At 36.2% G+C, this 16,752-nt stretch overlaps 1 protein-coding gene across 1 annotated transcript in view; it reads right to left on the bottom strand.

The window, feature by feature from the left end:
- Positions 1–16,633, bottom strand: part of BFSP1 (beaded filament structural protein 1) — a 56,315-nt gene extending 39,682 nt beyond the window's left edge. Inside the window, exons 1-2 of the mRNA XM_051975891.1 lie at positions 16,272–16,633; positions 10,832–10,892 (exon numbers count right to left, since the gene is read on the bottom strand). Coding sequence (XP_051831851.1) covers positions 10,832–10,892; positions 16,272–16,633 — 423 coding nt within the window. The remainder of the gene's footprint in view (positions 1–10,831; positions 10,893–16,271) is intronic.
- Between the last annotated feature and the right edge of the window lie 119 nt (positions 16,634–16,752).

The following is a 16,752-nucleotide window of genomic DNA, read 5'->3' as shown; positions in this document are numbered from 1 at the left end:
AAAAACTGAAATCTGGAATAACTTGAGAACCCACATAATACTCTACATCAGAAAGTCTTAATTACAAATGCTGAATTCTGATCCTAATCTCCAGAGACAGCCTTCATCTGTATCTAATTTGGGATCATCTGCCAACTCAATGAGCTTTTTTTTTTTTTCCCAATCAAGCAAATCACTATTGAAAACATCAATAGGCCTAGTGCAAAGTTCATGGGGCAGGGGGGAGGGGGAGAGGAGAAACATTTCTATAGCGTCTAGGTTTACAGTGATCTACCACTAACCCAGTCACAAGATAAATATGTGCCAATAGGTTCACAGTTTCCAAAAAGGATCAACAAGGATTATCAAAAATTATCAAAAGACCCTGTGGAACTCAGTGGGGAGTAAGGGCAGGACAAGCTGCTGCTGCCTACTGCTTCCCTAGTTGCAAGCTAGTCCAGGAATAGTATTATAACCAGTGCTCTTTTAGAGTGAGAAGAATTCTTTCTTCAGTGATTCTCCCCAGATTTAGGTGTACTCATGGATGAGATATTCGTAGTACTATGGGAGAATAAGCTTTATACTATTAGTTCAGTTCCTTACACACACACACACACACACACACACACACACACACACACACACACCCCAAGGTTCAGATTGGTTGGATTTATAGAATTAATTACAATTGGTTGAATTTATCATCCGAATAACAATTAGGTGAGATTATAATCAGAATTAAAATTGGTCTGATTTACCATCTGACAATTAAATTAGAACTACAATCCTCTTTATTTACCTATTCCATATGTCAAAAGGCTTGTACCCAGTACTGGCCCCAGCTTGCTTGGGCCAGTTTATGCCAGAGGTCCTTTGTCAGGAAACAACAGTTTAGGCAGTTCTTTGACTTTTACAATTATTGGTTGGAGATATCTTAACAAGATTATTTCACCCTTCCCTTCATCCTGTTTTGACAATATCTATGGGAACCTAACTTCTCATGTTCCTCACAAGAATGAACAGAATAAGAACAGTATGAAAAGTCTTTGAAATTGGAAAGGATGAAAGGATGAAAGGAAGGAAGGAAGGAAGGAAGGAAAGAAAGAAAGAAAGAAAGAAAAGAAAGAAAGAAGAAAGAAAGAAGAAAGAAAGAAAGAAAGAAAGAAAGAAAGAAAGAAAGAAAGAAAGAAAGAAAGAAAGAAAGAAAGAAAGAAAGAAAGAAAGAAAGAGAAAGAAAGAAGAAAGAAAGAAAGAAAGAAAGAAAGAAAGAAAGAAAGAAAGAAAGAAAGAAAGAAAAAGAAAGAAAGGAAGGAAGAAGGAAGGAAGGAAGGAAGGAAGGAAGGAAGGAAGGAAGGAAGGAAGGAAGGAAGGAAGGAAGGAAGGAAGGAAGGAAGGAAGGAAGAAGGAAGGAAGAAGGAAGGAAGAAAAAGAAAGAAAGGAAGGAAGAAGGAAGGAAGGAAGGAAGGAAGGAAGGAAGGAAGGAAGGAAGGAAGGAAGGAAGGAAGGAAGGAAGGAAGAATTGGAAAGGATAAAAATTAGAGTATATTCATCTTTCCTTAATTTAGGCCATTTAAATTAAAATGAATTTTATTCAGAATTCTTTGTGAAACATCATCCAACAATTAAATTAAAATGTATATTTGTTAAGAACCTACAGAATGTAGATGGCATCTACCCCGCTATACTAAGCCTTAAGAAATATACAAAGTTTAAATTAAATGTAGCTCCTGTCCTTCTGGAGCTCAAAATGAATGCAGAAATTATTATAGCACAAAAAATACATGTTATGTGCATAACAAGGGTGCAACCCAAATACCATGTAAGGTCCAAGTGGAACAAGGTCTTTATGGTGGTGGGAAGTAACTAGGTAAAACTTCCAGAAGGAAACATCATTTCAGTCAGTGTTTTGACTCAACATAGCATATTAAGTTTTTCAAATTAAAGTTGCTTATTCAGAGTGTCTATTAAAACACAAGCAATTGCTTTCATCAAAATAAAGAGTAATTGACTTGCTCCTGGCAGCATTTCTTTTTCCTTTTTAAGGGCTTTTGACTGGTGACTTAATATCTTGATGCTGTTGCTAAGTAATTTTTTTTCAGTCTTATCTGACTCTTCATGGTCCCATTTGGGGTTTTCTTGGAAGAGACACTAAAGTGGTTTGCCATTTCCTTCTCCAGCTCAATTATTGATGAGGAAACTGAGCACCAGAATTAAGTGACTTGACCAAAAAATAGCTAAGGTCAGATCTCTCTGTCTCTGTCTCTGTCTCTGTCTCTCTGTCTCTGTTTCTGTCTCTCTATCTCACTGTCTCTGCCTCTCTGTCTTTCTTTGTCTCTCTGTCTCTGTTTCTGCCTCTATCTATCTCTGTCTCTGTCTCTGTCTCTGTCTCTTTCTCTCTCTCTCTCTCTCTCTGTCTCTGTCTCTGTCTCTCTCTCTCTCACACACACACACACACACACACACACACACACACACTGTTCTTGTCCCCCTTCCCACTCTGCTCCCAAAACTGGGAGGTGAAGATGCACATGTTTTCATTATGTCACTGATGCTGTCAGCTGGTCTTTCAGATGTATCATCAATGAAAACTTTTCTTTTTTTTCCTCAATGAGACTCAGACTGATTCTAAAAACCCACTCTCAGTCATCAAAAACATGCATGTGTGTGCCCCATCACATTTAGAATTAGCTATTGAAAAGGAGATCAGAATACTGTAACTTATTTAACATGTAAAGGACTGCTTGCCATCTTAGGGAGGGGGTAGAGGGAGGGAGGGGAAAAATCGGAACAGAAATGAGTGCAAGGGATAATGCTGTAAAAAATTACCTTGGTATGGGTTCTGTCAATAAAAAGTTATTTAAAAAAAAAAAAAGAAAGAAAAGAAAAGGAGATCAGAGTAACAATGAGTGTCTGCCCCCTTCTTTCCATCCTCACTGCTTTACCTTAATTTAAGCCCTCATTACCTCTTCCTATACTATTAAACAGATCCCCAACTCATTCTCTACCCTCATTATATGGCTGTCAAAGTAACCTTCATAATGAGTTGGTCTATCCTGTTCACAACCCTTCAGTGTTTCCCAAATCCTTAATAGATAAAACCCTTTCACCTGTTATTTCAGGCCACCTCCCATCCCCAAATAACATTTAACCAGAAAGTTCTTCTGGCTTTGGAGTCAGGAAAAATCTGTGTTTTTAGCCTCAGACACCTACTGTGTGGCTTTATATGTCTGTTTCCTCAACCACAAAATGAGGATTATTGTGAGAATCAAAGAAAGACAGTATTTGCAAATCACTTAGCATAGTACCAGGTGCCTAGTAGGTATTATATAGGTATTTGTTCCCATTTCTTTCCTTCCTTATCAAATATAATGTTGAAAATTTAATATTCATATTCATAGGCTTATAGTTTGTAAAGCACTTTCCTCACAACCATCCTACAAGATAACTGCTACAAGCATTATTTTCCTCATTTTATATATAGGAAAATTGAAATACAAACATTTCCTATCATCTGTCCATGACATTGTGGCTAGATAATATGGGATCTAAAATTTAAATTTAGGCTTTGAGGCTTCTGGCTCTGATTTTTCTAGTACAACATTGCATGTCTCAGTATGTAATTTTTTTCTAATAATTCAAGCTATTTCTATTTTTCAGATCATAATTCACATCAATTTTTAATTGTAGAAGTAGGCCTAAAATAGCTATTTTTTTAGTTGATGGGGTTGATTTTATTAAAAGTCCAGATTAGCCCCTAAATGTCATTAGTTTGTCTATATAAAATCCTTAAATCACTTTTTCTTTCTCAATTGAATTAAATGAAGGATGGATAAATTTGCTTGATGAAGGCTTCAATTAGCTGGGTTTTAGTTAATCAAAATTTACTATATCTCTGTTGGAAGCTTGGTCCTATTCAAAATCATTCAGTACTTCCCAAATTCTTAGTAAGTAAAGATTGAACCATTTTGCTTGGCATTCCAGGCCACTACCCACTACTCATAATCTGTCAGCATTGCACAATCTCCAGGCTTATATATTGACAGATTTCAGGTCCAGTTTCCAAAACATCCAATGCTTTAAAGTTCTGGTAGCTGTACATGGGGCATAAATCACTTTTAAATGGACTCCCTATAAATCTAACAGAACTGAAGAATCATTATTGATGGGATCCTTCAAGAAGGGTAATTAATTAGCTTATGGAATAGATTCTCCATGAGACAAATGTTGGCGAGATTCTCCCACTGTTGGGAGTGCCAAATCACCTCCCCCCCATCTGTTATACCCATGCTTCTATTAATCTCCCTTGTTCATTTACCAGTTTTTTTTTCTTCCTGACAATAATAATAATAAATGTTTATTGACTAACAGTCCTAAGCAAAATTAGGCCAAATCGGGAAATAAATATTTTCCATCTTTTCTTTTTGACCAATTATCTTTCTTCTCTTTCCATCTTCTAAATGTGTCCCCCAAAATTTTGCCCTTTAGTAAAGTCAGTTAGGTAAAGCAAGAAATGAAGGTGTTGTGCCTTAAATCAGAAAAACCTAAATTCAAATCTGTCAGATATTTATTGGAAGAGGCAGAGGAAGAGGCAGGGTGACTCTGGCCAAGTCACAATGTTTATCTGCTTCAGTTTCCTCAGTTATAAAATAGGAATAATATTAGCATTGATGAAACAGTATTATTATGAAGATTTAGTGAGATACTATTTGGAAAGCACCTGGCATAGTGTCTGGCACAATAAATATTCATTCCCTTCCTTTCCTTCTATATTCAGAGATCTCCACTGGCAGAGCCTCAAGCATCAGGTTATTCAGACCTCACCATGGGATGGGCTCTGATCCCACATGTCTAACTTTCTGCCAGACAGCTCCACCTGTTTTCACCAAGATTTCAATATGTCCAGCAATTTAATTCAATATACATTTACTATATCTAGAATTATCCACATTTTTATGTTCCAAAGTGAATTCATCCTGTTCCTTCTAAAACATCCCTCTCCTTCCAGATTTTTTATCTTTTGACATGTTTCTAGTGACCCAGACCATTAACTTCAAACATCTTTGACATTTTCCTGTCATTGGCCCTCCCAAAATCTAATCCCTTTTTAAAGTTCTATTCTTTTAGCCTCTATATTCTCTCTCCTCTGCCCCCTTCTTTCCATCCTCACTGCTTTACCTTAATTTAGGCCCTCATTACCTCTTCCTATACTATTAAACAGATCCCCAACTCATTCTCTACCCTCATTATATGGCTGTCAAAGTAATCGTCATAATGAGTTGGTCTGTCCTGTTCAAAATCTTTCAGTCTTCCCAATCCTTAATACGTAAAACCCTTTCACCTGTTATTTCAGGCCACCTCCCATCCCCAAGCTCCCCAAAATCTGGTGGCATCATGTGATCTTCAGTCTCACCTCAGAATATCACCCTCCATGCATATTGTACATCAGCAAAGAGATCTTCCTATCCCCTGTGTGAACAAAGTGCCTCCACACTTACACACATTTATTTACACTATTCCCTAAATGCCTTTCCTGCTCTCCCTTTTTGTCCATTAAATTCCAACCTATCTTTTAGAACCTAATTCAAGTGCTGCTTCCTCCAAGAAGCTTTCCCTGATCTTCCCAATTGTTCCTAACTGGAAAACAAACTTTCTCCTTGAATTTTACCTTGTTTTATACCTCTCTACGGTGTAAATTTAGAAGTAGAAGTGCAAAGCTAGCAAATCCAATGCCCTCATTTTACAGATGAAGAAATGGAAGCACGGAGAGGTGAGGGGACTTGCCTAGCATCACACAGATAATAAGTATCTCAGGAAGGATTTGAATTTAGGACTTCTTGCAATCCAAGTCCAATGCTCTTTCCCCCATGCCACCAAGCTGCCCAGGTACCAAATAATGTCATGTACCCTGGTTATTTATACTTATGTCTTATCCTTATACTAAAGTCCACAAGAGCTAGAGATTATACAATATCCAAACTTTTTGTCTCCTCCAGAATCTATCCCTTTTTAGGAATTCTGTGTTCTGTATGTTATAGTCCCAAGAATAGATGAATTTTTGCATTCTCCTTCTTCTACTTTATCTCCTGATCCTCCTCTCCCATTCTGTTCTATCCCTGCCTCACCTCAATATACAAATATAATCAATAAAATAATCATTTAATAAAAGTTTGTTGAATTAAATTACTTACAGAGAGTTCCAAAAACATTCTGAGTGATTCACCTGACTAGAATTCTTATTTCATAAGCATTTTTAAAGTATGAAAAATTGTGATTTGGGCATCATCAGAGTTTCTCAACAAAATCACACACTAAAAGAATTCTTTGAGAAATTGTGATATAAATGTAATTCTAACTTCTTTTGATGAACATAGCCAGTGGGACACTATTCTTTCTAGTAAGTACTGCTTTTGTCTGATGGCTTTGTGAAAATAATTTTTAAAACTAATCTTTTTCAATGCATAATAGCATTTTAGCCAGAAGCAGCAATTATTCAACCAATCATTTCTACAAAGTAGCTTTCTTTTTACTTTACTTTGAATGTAGCTTCTTTATTCTGTTCTGAGCTTCACTTTTGATGCTCTAGTCTTTATCCATCATATCAAAGCAGACCTCTCTGTGTTTCTCCCACTAGTCATACATATTGTCCCTGCAAATCCTTTCTCTGATTGTTTGGTTTCTCCCAGTACCTCCATAAGCATCTGGTTAGCCACATCTTTATTTTTTTCTGACTCTCCAAACTTTTTTCATCATGCTTCTAATGGGCATCCTCCACAAGGCACAAATCCTTTTGGCTTTCTGTCATGTGTTGTCATGAATGTAAGTTCCTTGAGGACAAGAATAGTCTTTCTGAGTGATTGTATGGAATTTCCAGAACTAGCACAGTGCATGGTACATAGAAATGTTTTTTGAATTGACTTGGATATTTCCATAACTCTAGGTTGTACCTTTTTTTAATAAACCACCTGGGACAAAAAAAAAAAAAAAAACCTAAGAAAAAGATGACTAAATATTAGAGATAAGATCTTGTAAGAACAACAAAACTTTTGTTTATTTGATCTAATTAATTGATGTGTCTATCACAACTGCTATTCTCAGCCAGATTTGACTGCTTAGTTACTATATAAACTTCATCCAAAGTATAATATAAATTGAAAACAGACACTCAAGACATAGCATTTACACAATGCCCAACTTCCTAAGAGGAGAACATTGTCAGAAGGAGAATCTAGCAGACGTGGCCACCCCAGTTATAACATCTCTTATTTTCTGCTTTCAGACTGGCCCAGCCCTAATTTTCTTCGGCTATATATATATCAGAGGTGGTATTTAAAATCAGGTCTTTCCAGTTCTAGGCTTTCTCTCTATCTATTTGTCAAACTCACTTACATAGATTAATAAATAATTAACATTTATAGATGATCTGCTTTTGTTTTACTCATAAATGTTGCCTAGAAAACTTCACAGGGGGCACATCTATTGATTGGTCAGACTATCCTGAGTTTATAAAGCAGGCAACTTCAGAAGAATGTATAGTTGAAAGAGGGTCAGAATAGAGTGTCTGTAAGTAAAATGGAAGAGAATGATGAGTAGGAATGGTTAGGTGGTGGAGACATTCAGTTCAGGATCTGATGGATTTTTGCTTCTGATCAAGTGACGCCAGACATAATGGCAACCCTCTTCTCCTTCCCATCCCTTTCACAATCCAGAGAAAGGTCAAATTTCCCTTTTTGTCGGCAGTCCTTTCATTTCCTGTTTTTCCATTTTTCTCTTCCTTGTTTCTTCAGCCAGGATTAAGAGTTTCAATTTTTTTCATTTAATTTTGTGCTTATGATATTTAACTAAAACTATTTCTTTAAAAAGAAAAATGCTTGTTGGACAACAAACCTGAACTGTTTTGACTGGTTATTGAGTTGCATGGCCCAAATTTTTGTTTTCAGTTGAATTAGACACAGTGGCTATAGAGTTGGCTTTGGAGCCAGGAAAACTTGGCTTCATGTTCCACTGGCACCTATTGGCTGCCTGACCCTGGGTAACACACTGATGACTGCTCAGTGTTCTGGGTAGCTCTCTAAATGTTGCAGAGAAAATGTCAATTTGTACTTATAGAGAGCATTTCCTCACCTGGGAATTCCTTCTATGAATGAAAACAATGAGTCCAGTTTCTATCTCCACTGAATATCAGAAAAGAAGGGAATATTCTTTGAAAGAGAAGCCTATTTTCCCTTTGTTTTAAGCTGGGAGGAAGAGACAGAGAAGGGAATAAGTTGAGCAGCAGAAGATTTACTCTTTCTATAACCCTGAAGAGTGTACAAATCCCATTTCAAATTCTTGATTTATTTTCTTTTCCTTTCGTAAAAAAAACTTTCTGTGAGATAGAAAGCCATTCTCGAGAGTTGAGCAATCTTCACACATAGCTGCTTGAAATAATAGCTAAGCTAAGAGGAAGAAGTGAGGACTTTGTACCAAGCTCTGGGTCTGAATTGGAGGGCCCAAGCTCTTCAACTGCTGAGGAACCAGCTAGCTCTAAGGCAAATTCCATTTTCTGAAATGGTCAGAAGCTTGGTAATAAATGGCCCTCACCCACTCACAAGGTCGCCTTTCTCCAGTGTAGATGTGGATTGTGAGTGCTAAGGACAGAGTCCTTTGATAATTATCCAGTGTACTCCCCTTCCTTAAAGTTACAAAATGCTCTAAAGCAGATTGATTAATCAATCAATCTGATAGTTTCTAAATGAAGAAATATTGGAAAAGAATTAAATTACCAAGCTCACTAGAATTGTAGTATTGCCAGAAATTAGAGGAAGTATGTCTTTCCAGCTAAACTCTCTTGAGAAGTAACCATCTGAGTAGGGAAGAGAAGCTTTAGTCTTGGTTCTAGGCCTCTTTTCATTTTGCCCAAAGAAAGAATTTTTAAGTTTTGAAGAGTTTAAGACTTTCCATGTCTCTATCAGTGTCCTTCTATTATCCTCAGAGCAAATATCATTATCAGTATTAGGAGCCAAGGATAGACTGCCCATAAATTCGTGTCTCTAAAAGGAGCTCTGAAAAGAAAGCACATCACATCCAAGGGGAACTCCTTAATCACCTCACAAATGAGAGAAAATAATTTGAAGCAACCAGGAGTTGTAAGCTACCCATTTGTCACATGTACTGATGAAGCTTAAGCCCATTTTCCATTTCTTCTTCATTGGGAAATAATCTCCCAGACTTTTGACAGATGTTTTACATTGACTTCTTATAGATGACCTGAACTCAACTCCAGCCTCAGAGACTGTCTGACTCTGGAGCAAGTCATTAACTGCTTTCTTCCTTAGTTTCCTCAACTGTAAAATGAGAATAATAATATCACTTACCTACCAAGATTGTTGTGAGGATCAAATGAAATAATATTTGTAAAGTACTTAGCCCAGTGCTTGGCACTTAATAGGTGTTGATTAAATGATTGTTTTCTCTTTCCCTTTTTAAAAAAAAACTTAAATAAAATACCCTTTCTAAAACTATTAAAAGCTGGTTAACTAAAATGTTTCTCAACTGATCATCCTGAGGAAATAGCACTGGATCTGTGGCATTAGAGATCACACTGACTTTTCAAAGATATTCCAAGAACAGTGAGGGGGAAATGTAGCATTTCTCCAGGACTGGAGATTCATCAGTGAGATTAGTAGTTGGGATAAGGAAATTCAGAGATTACATGGCATAAAGACAGAAATCTATGTATATATGTGGGTATCACTTTAAAATTTACTCACAACAATCCTACAAGACAAGTAATGTAAATATTATTATCCAAATTTTACATTGAAAAAAACAGACTCTTAAAAATTAAGTGACTTCCTTCTGGGTACACAGTATGAATTAAACCCAGCTCTCTTGACACCTGATCCAGAGCTCTATCCACTAGACTGTGTTGCTCCTCCCAGAACCTGCTTCCAAGGTATTTGTTCAGGCTGCAGGGCCCTGACCCTGTAAGAAAGTCATTTGTCTCCCTAGTCCTGCTCAGCACTGGTTTTCTTATTCCTTCTGAAAGTATTCATGGTGATAGAACTTTAGAAGTCCTGCCAGTCCATACTAGTGAGCTATTGTCTTGTCTGAAGTTTGACCTTCTGTACAAATCTCCCTCATGGTTATGTATCCATGATGGCGGGATCATATTTTTCTTAAAATTGATCTTTTTTTATAAGATGATACTTCTCAACAACAAAAAAAAAAAAAACTCCTTAAACTATATTCCCAAAAACAATGATTGGAGAATTTTCAAGTCCAGTCTCTAATATTTACTAATAATGTGACCTGACCTGGAAAAGCCACTTGGCTCTGTGAGCCTCAGTTTCATCATCTATAAAATGGGAATAATAATATCTCTAAGTAAATACCTCTCAGAGATAGAGAAAGAGAAAGAAAAAGATGGGAGGAGAGAAAGAGAAGGAGAGGGAAGGAGGAAGGAAAGGAGGAGAGAGAGAGAGAGAGAGAGAGAGAGAGAGAGAGAGAGAGAGAGAGAAGAAGAAGAAGAAAAAGAAGAAGGAGGAGGAAAAAGAGGAGGAGGAGAAGGAGGAGGAAGAGGAAAAGGAGGAGGAGAAGGAAAGAAGAAGAAGAAGAAGAAGAAGAAGAAGAAGAAGAAGAAGAAGAAGAAGAAGAAGAAGAAGAAGAAGAAGAAGAAGAAGAAGAAGAAGAAGAAGAAAAGAGGGAGAGACAGACAGAGACAGAGACAGAGAGAAGGAAAACAAGATAACTGCTTTACCAAATCCAAGTTATAAAGTTGCCTAGAGGGAAAAAAACATTAAGCAGGTATCTCAGCAATACACTACAGCATTGTCAGTGAACCTAACCAAATCCAAGAATGTAATAAACTCACCTTGTTCAGACGTTCAAGAGTTTCTTTCAGCAGGAGCTGATATTCACATTCATTTTGATACCTGTAAATTGAAAGCATAAACCACAAGTAAGCAGCTTAAGCACTGATCACACAGACTATAGACTATGCTATCAGCAGTCTAATATCAATCAACAGGCATTTATTAAGTTCCTTTCTTAGAACCAGGTACTGAATTAGGTTGTGGGGCTACAATGGCAAAAAACAAACAGTTCCTACCCACAAGAGATGACCCTATCCCTCCATTCTATCAGGACCGCATACTAGGAGGGAAGGCATGAGCAGCTAGGAATTTCAAGAAAGGCTTTATGTGAAGGGCTGAGCCCTAAAAGAAGCTAAGGATTCTAAGTCAGAATAAGACTGGAGGGCACCCCAGGCATAAGGACAGTAAGCCCAAAATGAGGGAGACAGGAAATAGAGTAGCAAGTACAAGCAACAGTAAGAAGGCCATACATACAAGACCATAGAGTATGTGCAAGGGAGTGCTACCTCTCATGACTTGAAAGGACAAATGGAGTTTATTTTTTTCCCTAGAGGGAACCACATACCACAATTTGTACACAACATATAACAGGTATACACTAAGTTGACCTCTGTTTAGGATGTTCCAAAAAGATTCAAAAATTTCAAAAAATTCAAAGGCAGCTAGATAGTGCCATGAATAGAACACCAGACTGAGAGTCAGGAAGAACTGAGTTCAAATCCAGCCTCAGACACTTACTAGCTGTGTAACATTTGGCAAGTCATTTAACCTCTGCCTCAGTCTCCTAATCTACAAAAAAAGATAAAATAACAGCGTTTGCCTTCCAAGATTGTTATGAGAATCAAATGATATAATATTTATAAAGTTCTTTGAAAACTTCAAAGCACTTTGTATAAATGCTAGATATTAATATATTCCAAAAATATAGACAGAATTATATACATGTTATTGTTCAGTCATTTTCTAGTCATGTCTATTATTCCTGACACCATTTGGGGTTTTCTTGGCAAAGATACTAGAGTAATTTGACCTTTCCTTCTCCTGCTCATTTGACAGATGAGGAAACTAAGACAAACCAAGTTAAATAGCTTGCCCAGGGTCACTCAAGCCAGTAAATGCATGAGACCACATTTTAATTTAGGGGGGGGAAATGTCTTCCTAACTCCAGGTCTCACACTCTATTGCATCACCTAGCTGCCCTTAATTATATAAGATAATATTTTTAAAAATATTTAGCACAGTGCCAGGCACATATTATATGCTATTTTGTGCTATATAAATGCTTACCTCCTTTTCCCTTTATGAAAACCATCTGCTACTAAGGTAAAAGGGGCAAAGTGTCAAAAGTCACAAAGTATTCACAGAGATGAAGTCACAAACCTTCTGAAGTACTACAACTTAAGAAACAAAAATCCTCTTATTTCTGTGGCATTTCCCACCCCTATATCTAGAGAATTTGCGGCTTTGCTTGAGAAGCAAAGGAGAGTTCTGCAAAATACTCAACTGAGAAAAGGAAACTAGGAAAATCTTTCCATATTTAGGAAGGGGAGATGCTGATTCCCAAAATAACTTTCCTGATCCTCTATCTTCATCATCTAATTAACTGAGCACAGGTTCCTTTATGTATTTGCACACATCCAATTTAACCCAGAGTTCACTTTGGAGAAATATAATTGGTGAATTTTTGAATTATATGTTTAGATTTTTATTTCCAATTACAAGACCTGAAAAGTCACCACCGTCGTACATGGAGCTTCCAATGGGAAAGTTGCTTTGCAATGCAGTTGGCACCTTCTCCACAATTTATAGAGAATTTACTGGAGCATTGATCTGTCAAGTTTCTTGCCCCTGGTTACATAGTTTTTAATCTATCAATGAAAGGACTAGAACTCATCTTTCCTAACTCTTAGATCATTCTGTCCACCATATCAAGTCGCTTCTTATTTTGCCTTGATTATTGGACTTTAATAAAGAAAAATGTGCTGATATTTTGAAAATATACTTGAATTTCATAAGTTTTCTATTTCATAATAGGGAGGGGGCATGGAAAGAAGGAATTACCAATGTCCAAGAATAGACTTAGAGAACTAGGATCAAGATTAGCAAGTGAGACCTTAGATAAAACACTCCACCACAGAAACCTTGAGTTATCTACCACTGAGGTAGTGGATTGGCTCAAAGGTTCTTAATTTTTTTGTGTGTCAAGGATCCCTTTGTGTTCAGGAACCTCTTGGAATGTTTTTCAATTCATAAAATAAAACACATAAGATCACAAAAGAAATCAACTACATTGAAATAAAGCTATTTAAAAAAAGTTTTAAATATTTTTTTCATGATTAGTGTGGAACTATATTTTACATGTGCTCACATGTAGAATCAATATCATATTGCCTTCTCAAGGGATAAGGGAGGGAAAGAATTTGAAATTCAAAATGTTTTTAAAAATTCTTAATAGTTGAGAAATATTTAATGAATAAATAAAAATGTATTTTTAAAAATGTATGATCCTTTAAACTACAAGATCTCCAAAATCCCCTTTCAGTTATAAAATTCCATGATTCTGTGATAGTTATTATAGTTTTAATCAATGAAAGAGTTATTTCTTAAATAAATAAAATTAGCTTTGAGCATATCTTTGGAAATAAAAGCCAAATTCATGAATTTTCTTCTCTTTCTTTCCTACTGAAGAAGGAACACTATAGTATCTGGCTTCTAAGTGACACAGTAGATAAAGCACTGGGTCTGGAGTTAAGTAGAGCTAAATGCAAATCCACTCTCAAATGCTTATTAATTCTGTGACCCTGAGAAAGTCACTTAATCTCAGTCTGTCTCAGTTTCCTCAATCCTAAAAGTGGGAATAATAATAGCACCCACCTTCCAGAGTTTCTCAAAGGATCAAATGAGATAATATTTGTAAAGCACTTCCTGGCACATAGCAGATGTTATATAATTGCTTAATTCTCCTCCTTTCCTAAAAATATATGTAGTTAATATAATGATAATGCTTGTGATTTTCATTACATAAAAGATAGGATTCCATCCACTATAACAAACAACTTCTTTAATTATAAATAATTATAAATTTGACTGTAAATAATTAGAAATGATGTAATTATATGTATGCCCCTACTCTCTCCACACAGACACACACTTCAATACATAGAAGCTAAATCTGGAGAGGTAATTGGGTAATAAATTGGTTAGGACAGTATACCTGGAGTCAGGAAGATCTGAGTTCAGATCCTGCCCTAGATTTTTTGTCTCAATTTTTTTATCTGGAAAATGGAGATAATAGAAGCACCTACCTCACAGCATTTATGTGAGAACAAGATGAGAGAACATATGTAAAGCACTTTGCAAACCTTAAAGCACTGTATAAATACTAGAACTACCTAGAACTACTATGGAAGGCACCGAAGACTTCATCTAATCCTATCCCATCATTTTAGGTAGCTGGTGGCACAGTAGCTATAGTTTTAAGTCTGGAATCAGGAAACCAGGAGTTCAGATCTAGTGTCAGATATTTAACAGCTGTGCACGTGTGATCTTGGTTAGGCCATTTAACCTGTTTGCCTCAGTCAACTATAAAATGGGAATAATAATAGCCCCTACCCTGAAAGATTTCTGTGAGGATCAAATGAACTATTTGGTTTTTGTTTGTTTGTTTGTTTGTTGAGACAATGATAAGGTTAAGTGACTTGCCCAGGGTCCCATGACTAGTGATTATCTGAGAATTTAAACTTTGAATTTGGTCTTTCTGACTTAAGGACTGGTGCTCTTTCTAGGGTTAGCTGCCCCTGAGACAATATTTTTTTATTTTTTTAAGATATTTTAAAATGTTTTTAAAGTACTTAACACAGTGCCTAGCACAGAGCAGACATTATATAAATACTTATTCCTTTTCCTTTCCTTCCCATTTTACAGAAAAATAAACTAAAATTTAGGAAAGATAAGTGATTTGCCCAAGATTATACAGGTAGTAAACTTTAGAGGTCAGGATTTGAACCCAGCTCCTCTAGCAATGCTCTTTGCACTATAATATATAAAACTATAAGATTATTAAAACAGAAGCACTATTTTTGTTAACTAGTCTGAATTAGCAATCATCTTCCTGCAATCCCCTCAATGTATAAAATCATAAATTTGAACTCAAAAAATAAATCATCTAAGTAGGCTTGTAAATCCCTCAATAGAAATGCATATGACTGGCATATCAGGAAAATGTAATTTCATTTTAAGATGTTTCAACTTTCACCTCAAATAAGTGAAAGTTTTCCTAACATATCATTTTTAAAGGAATGAAATTTCTCAAATTACAAAGGCAATTAAAGAACCAAGTAAAATAAAGGGAAAAATGACTAAAGTTAAAACTTAGATTTCCTTATTTAAAAGCTCATACCACCTTTATCTCAAAGATCCAAATAAATAAGTTGCTTCCTCAATTATCAGGTAAAGATTAATCTGGGACCCAATTGACCCTGATAACCTTTTTGGACTTTGAGGTAAGTACAAAATTTTTCCTTTTCCTTTGACTCTCAGTACATATCTTGCATAAATGAATTTTATGAAAATTAATCAGAATCAGCTGAAATTTTATCCTTCTATTGGACATTACATGTGTAAATCTCTATTTTTATCACATTTTTTTCCTTTAAACTTTTTTCTACAGATTTTTTTCTAGTAAGAAGATATACCATAAGAAAACAATTTCACTGGCAGTGATTGATATATTTGTATTCTCTGCCGAAATACACCTCATCTTAACTTTTTTATTTACAAATAAAGAAAGTATCAATGCAAATTCTTGATCTAATCAGAACTAGAAAGAGTATCATGGGAAATGTAACTAATTTATATTACTTGACAATATAAAATGTTTAAAGAAAGAGAAAAAAAATTACAAACTCCTCTAGTATCTTTCCCAAAGAAACCTTAAATAAGGTTACAAAGAATCAGAAGTGACTGAAATGATGACAATGATTCTTCTTAACATATGCTACTGTTAATATATGTGGTAAATCTAAACAAATTATTTTAACTCTGGATTTATGTGTGTGTGTGTGTGTGTGTGTATATATACATATATATGTATGTATGTGTTTTTCTGTGTGTAACACACACATACAAATACATATACACACACATATATAAATACCTATACTTAATTATTCATGAAAAAAATCAGACCATAGATTAACACTTAGGAGGACCATGTTCAGTCAGTAATTAGCAAATAGGTTTCCTGAACAACTTCTAAAATCATATTTTCATCCCCTTTGAAGTAATCTGACTGTGGCCATTGATTAAGTGGTAGAGTGGACATTGCCTACCCTGCTCCTAGAAAAGTCACATTCAAGCCAATTTACTCCTGCCAAACATTCCCCAACTCCCATCTCAGGAGGCCATGTCTCATTCTGAGTCCACCCCAACAAAGCTTACTTATTTCGGAACTCATCGAGTACCCTTTGGGCATCCTTGTCCTCACGCTCCAGCTTAGCCCGATCAATAGCTAGGTCCCTCGCCCGCTGAAGGTTCAGCTCTATTTGCTCAGAAAATGCTTCTTCCAAGCTAGCCAACTCATCTAGACGCTGGAAGGTCTCTAGCTGCTTTCGGAAGATGGCATTGCGTTGCTCCAGCCCCCGAGCCCAGTTGATGTAACTGGCAAAGCGCTCATTGAGCTCTTGTAGATTCTCCAGTCCTTGAGCTTGGCCCAAGCTACTCAGCTCTCCTGAGCCATGCAATTCATCAGCCCGTTCATATTTCTCCTTTCGGGTTTCACGCAGATAGGTACTCCTATACATGACTACTTGGAATATCGACAAACCTTTCCTTCTCTTTGGCCCCACACCAGGGGCTGTGTCTCGTTCTGATTGATGTGGGTACTAAATATAACACTTCTGGGAGGCAGGGGAACAAGATG

This window comes from Antechinus flavipes, chromosome 2, assembly GCF_016432865.1.
Source record: "Antechinus flavipes isolate AdamAnt ecotype Samford, QLD, Australia chromosome 2, AdamAnt_v2, whole genome shotgun sequence".
Taxonomy (NCBI): domain Eukaryota; kingdom Metazoa; phylum Chordata; class Mammalia; order Dasyuromorphia; family Dasyuridae; genus Antechinus; species Antechinus flavipes.
The sequence above is the reverse complement of the archived record's forward strand: the minus strand, read 5'-3'. Positions and strand labels throughout refer to the sequence as shown.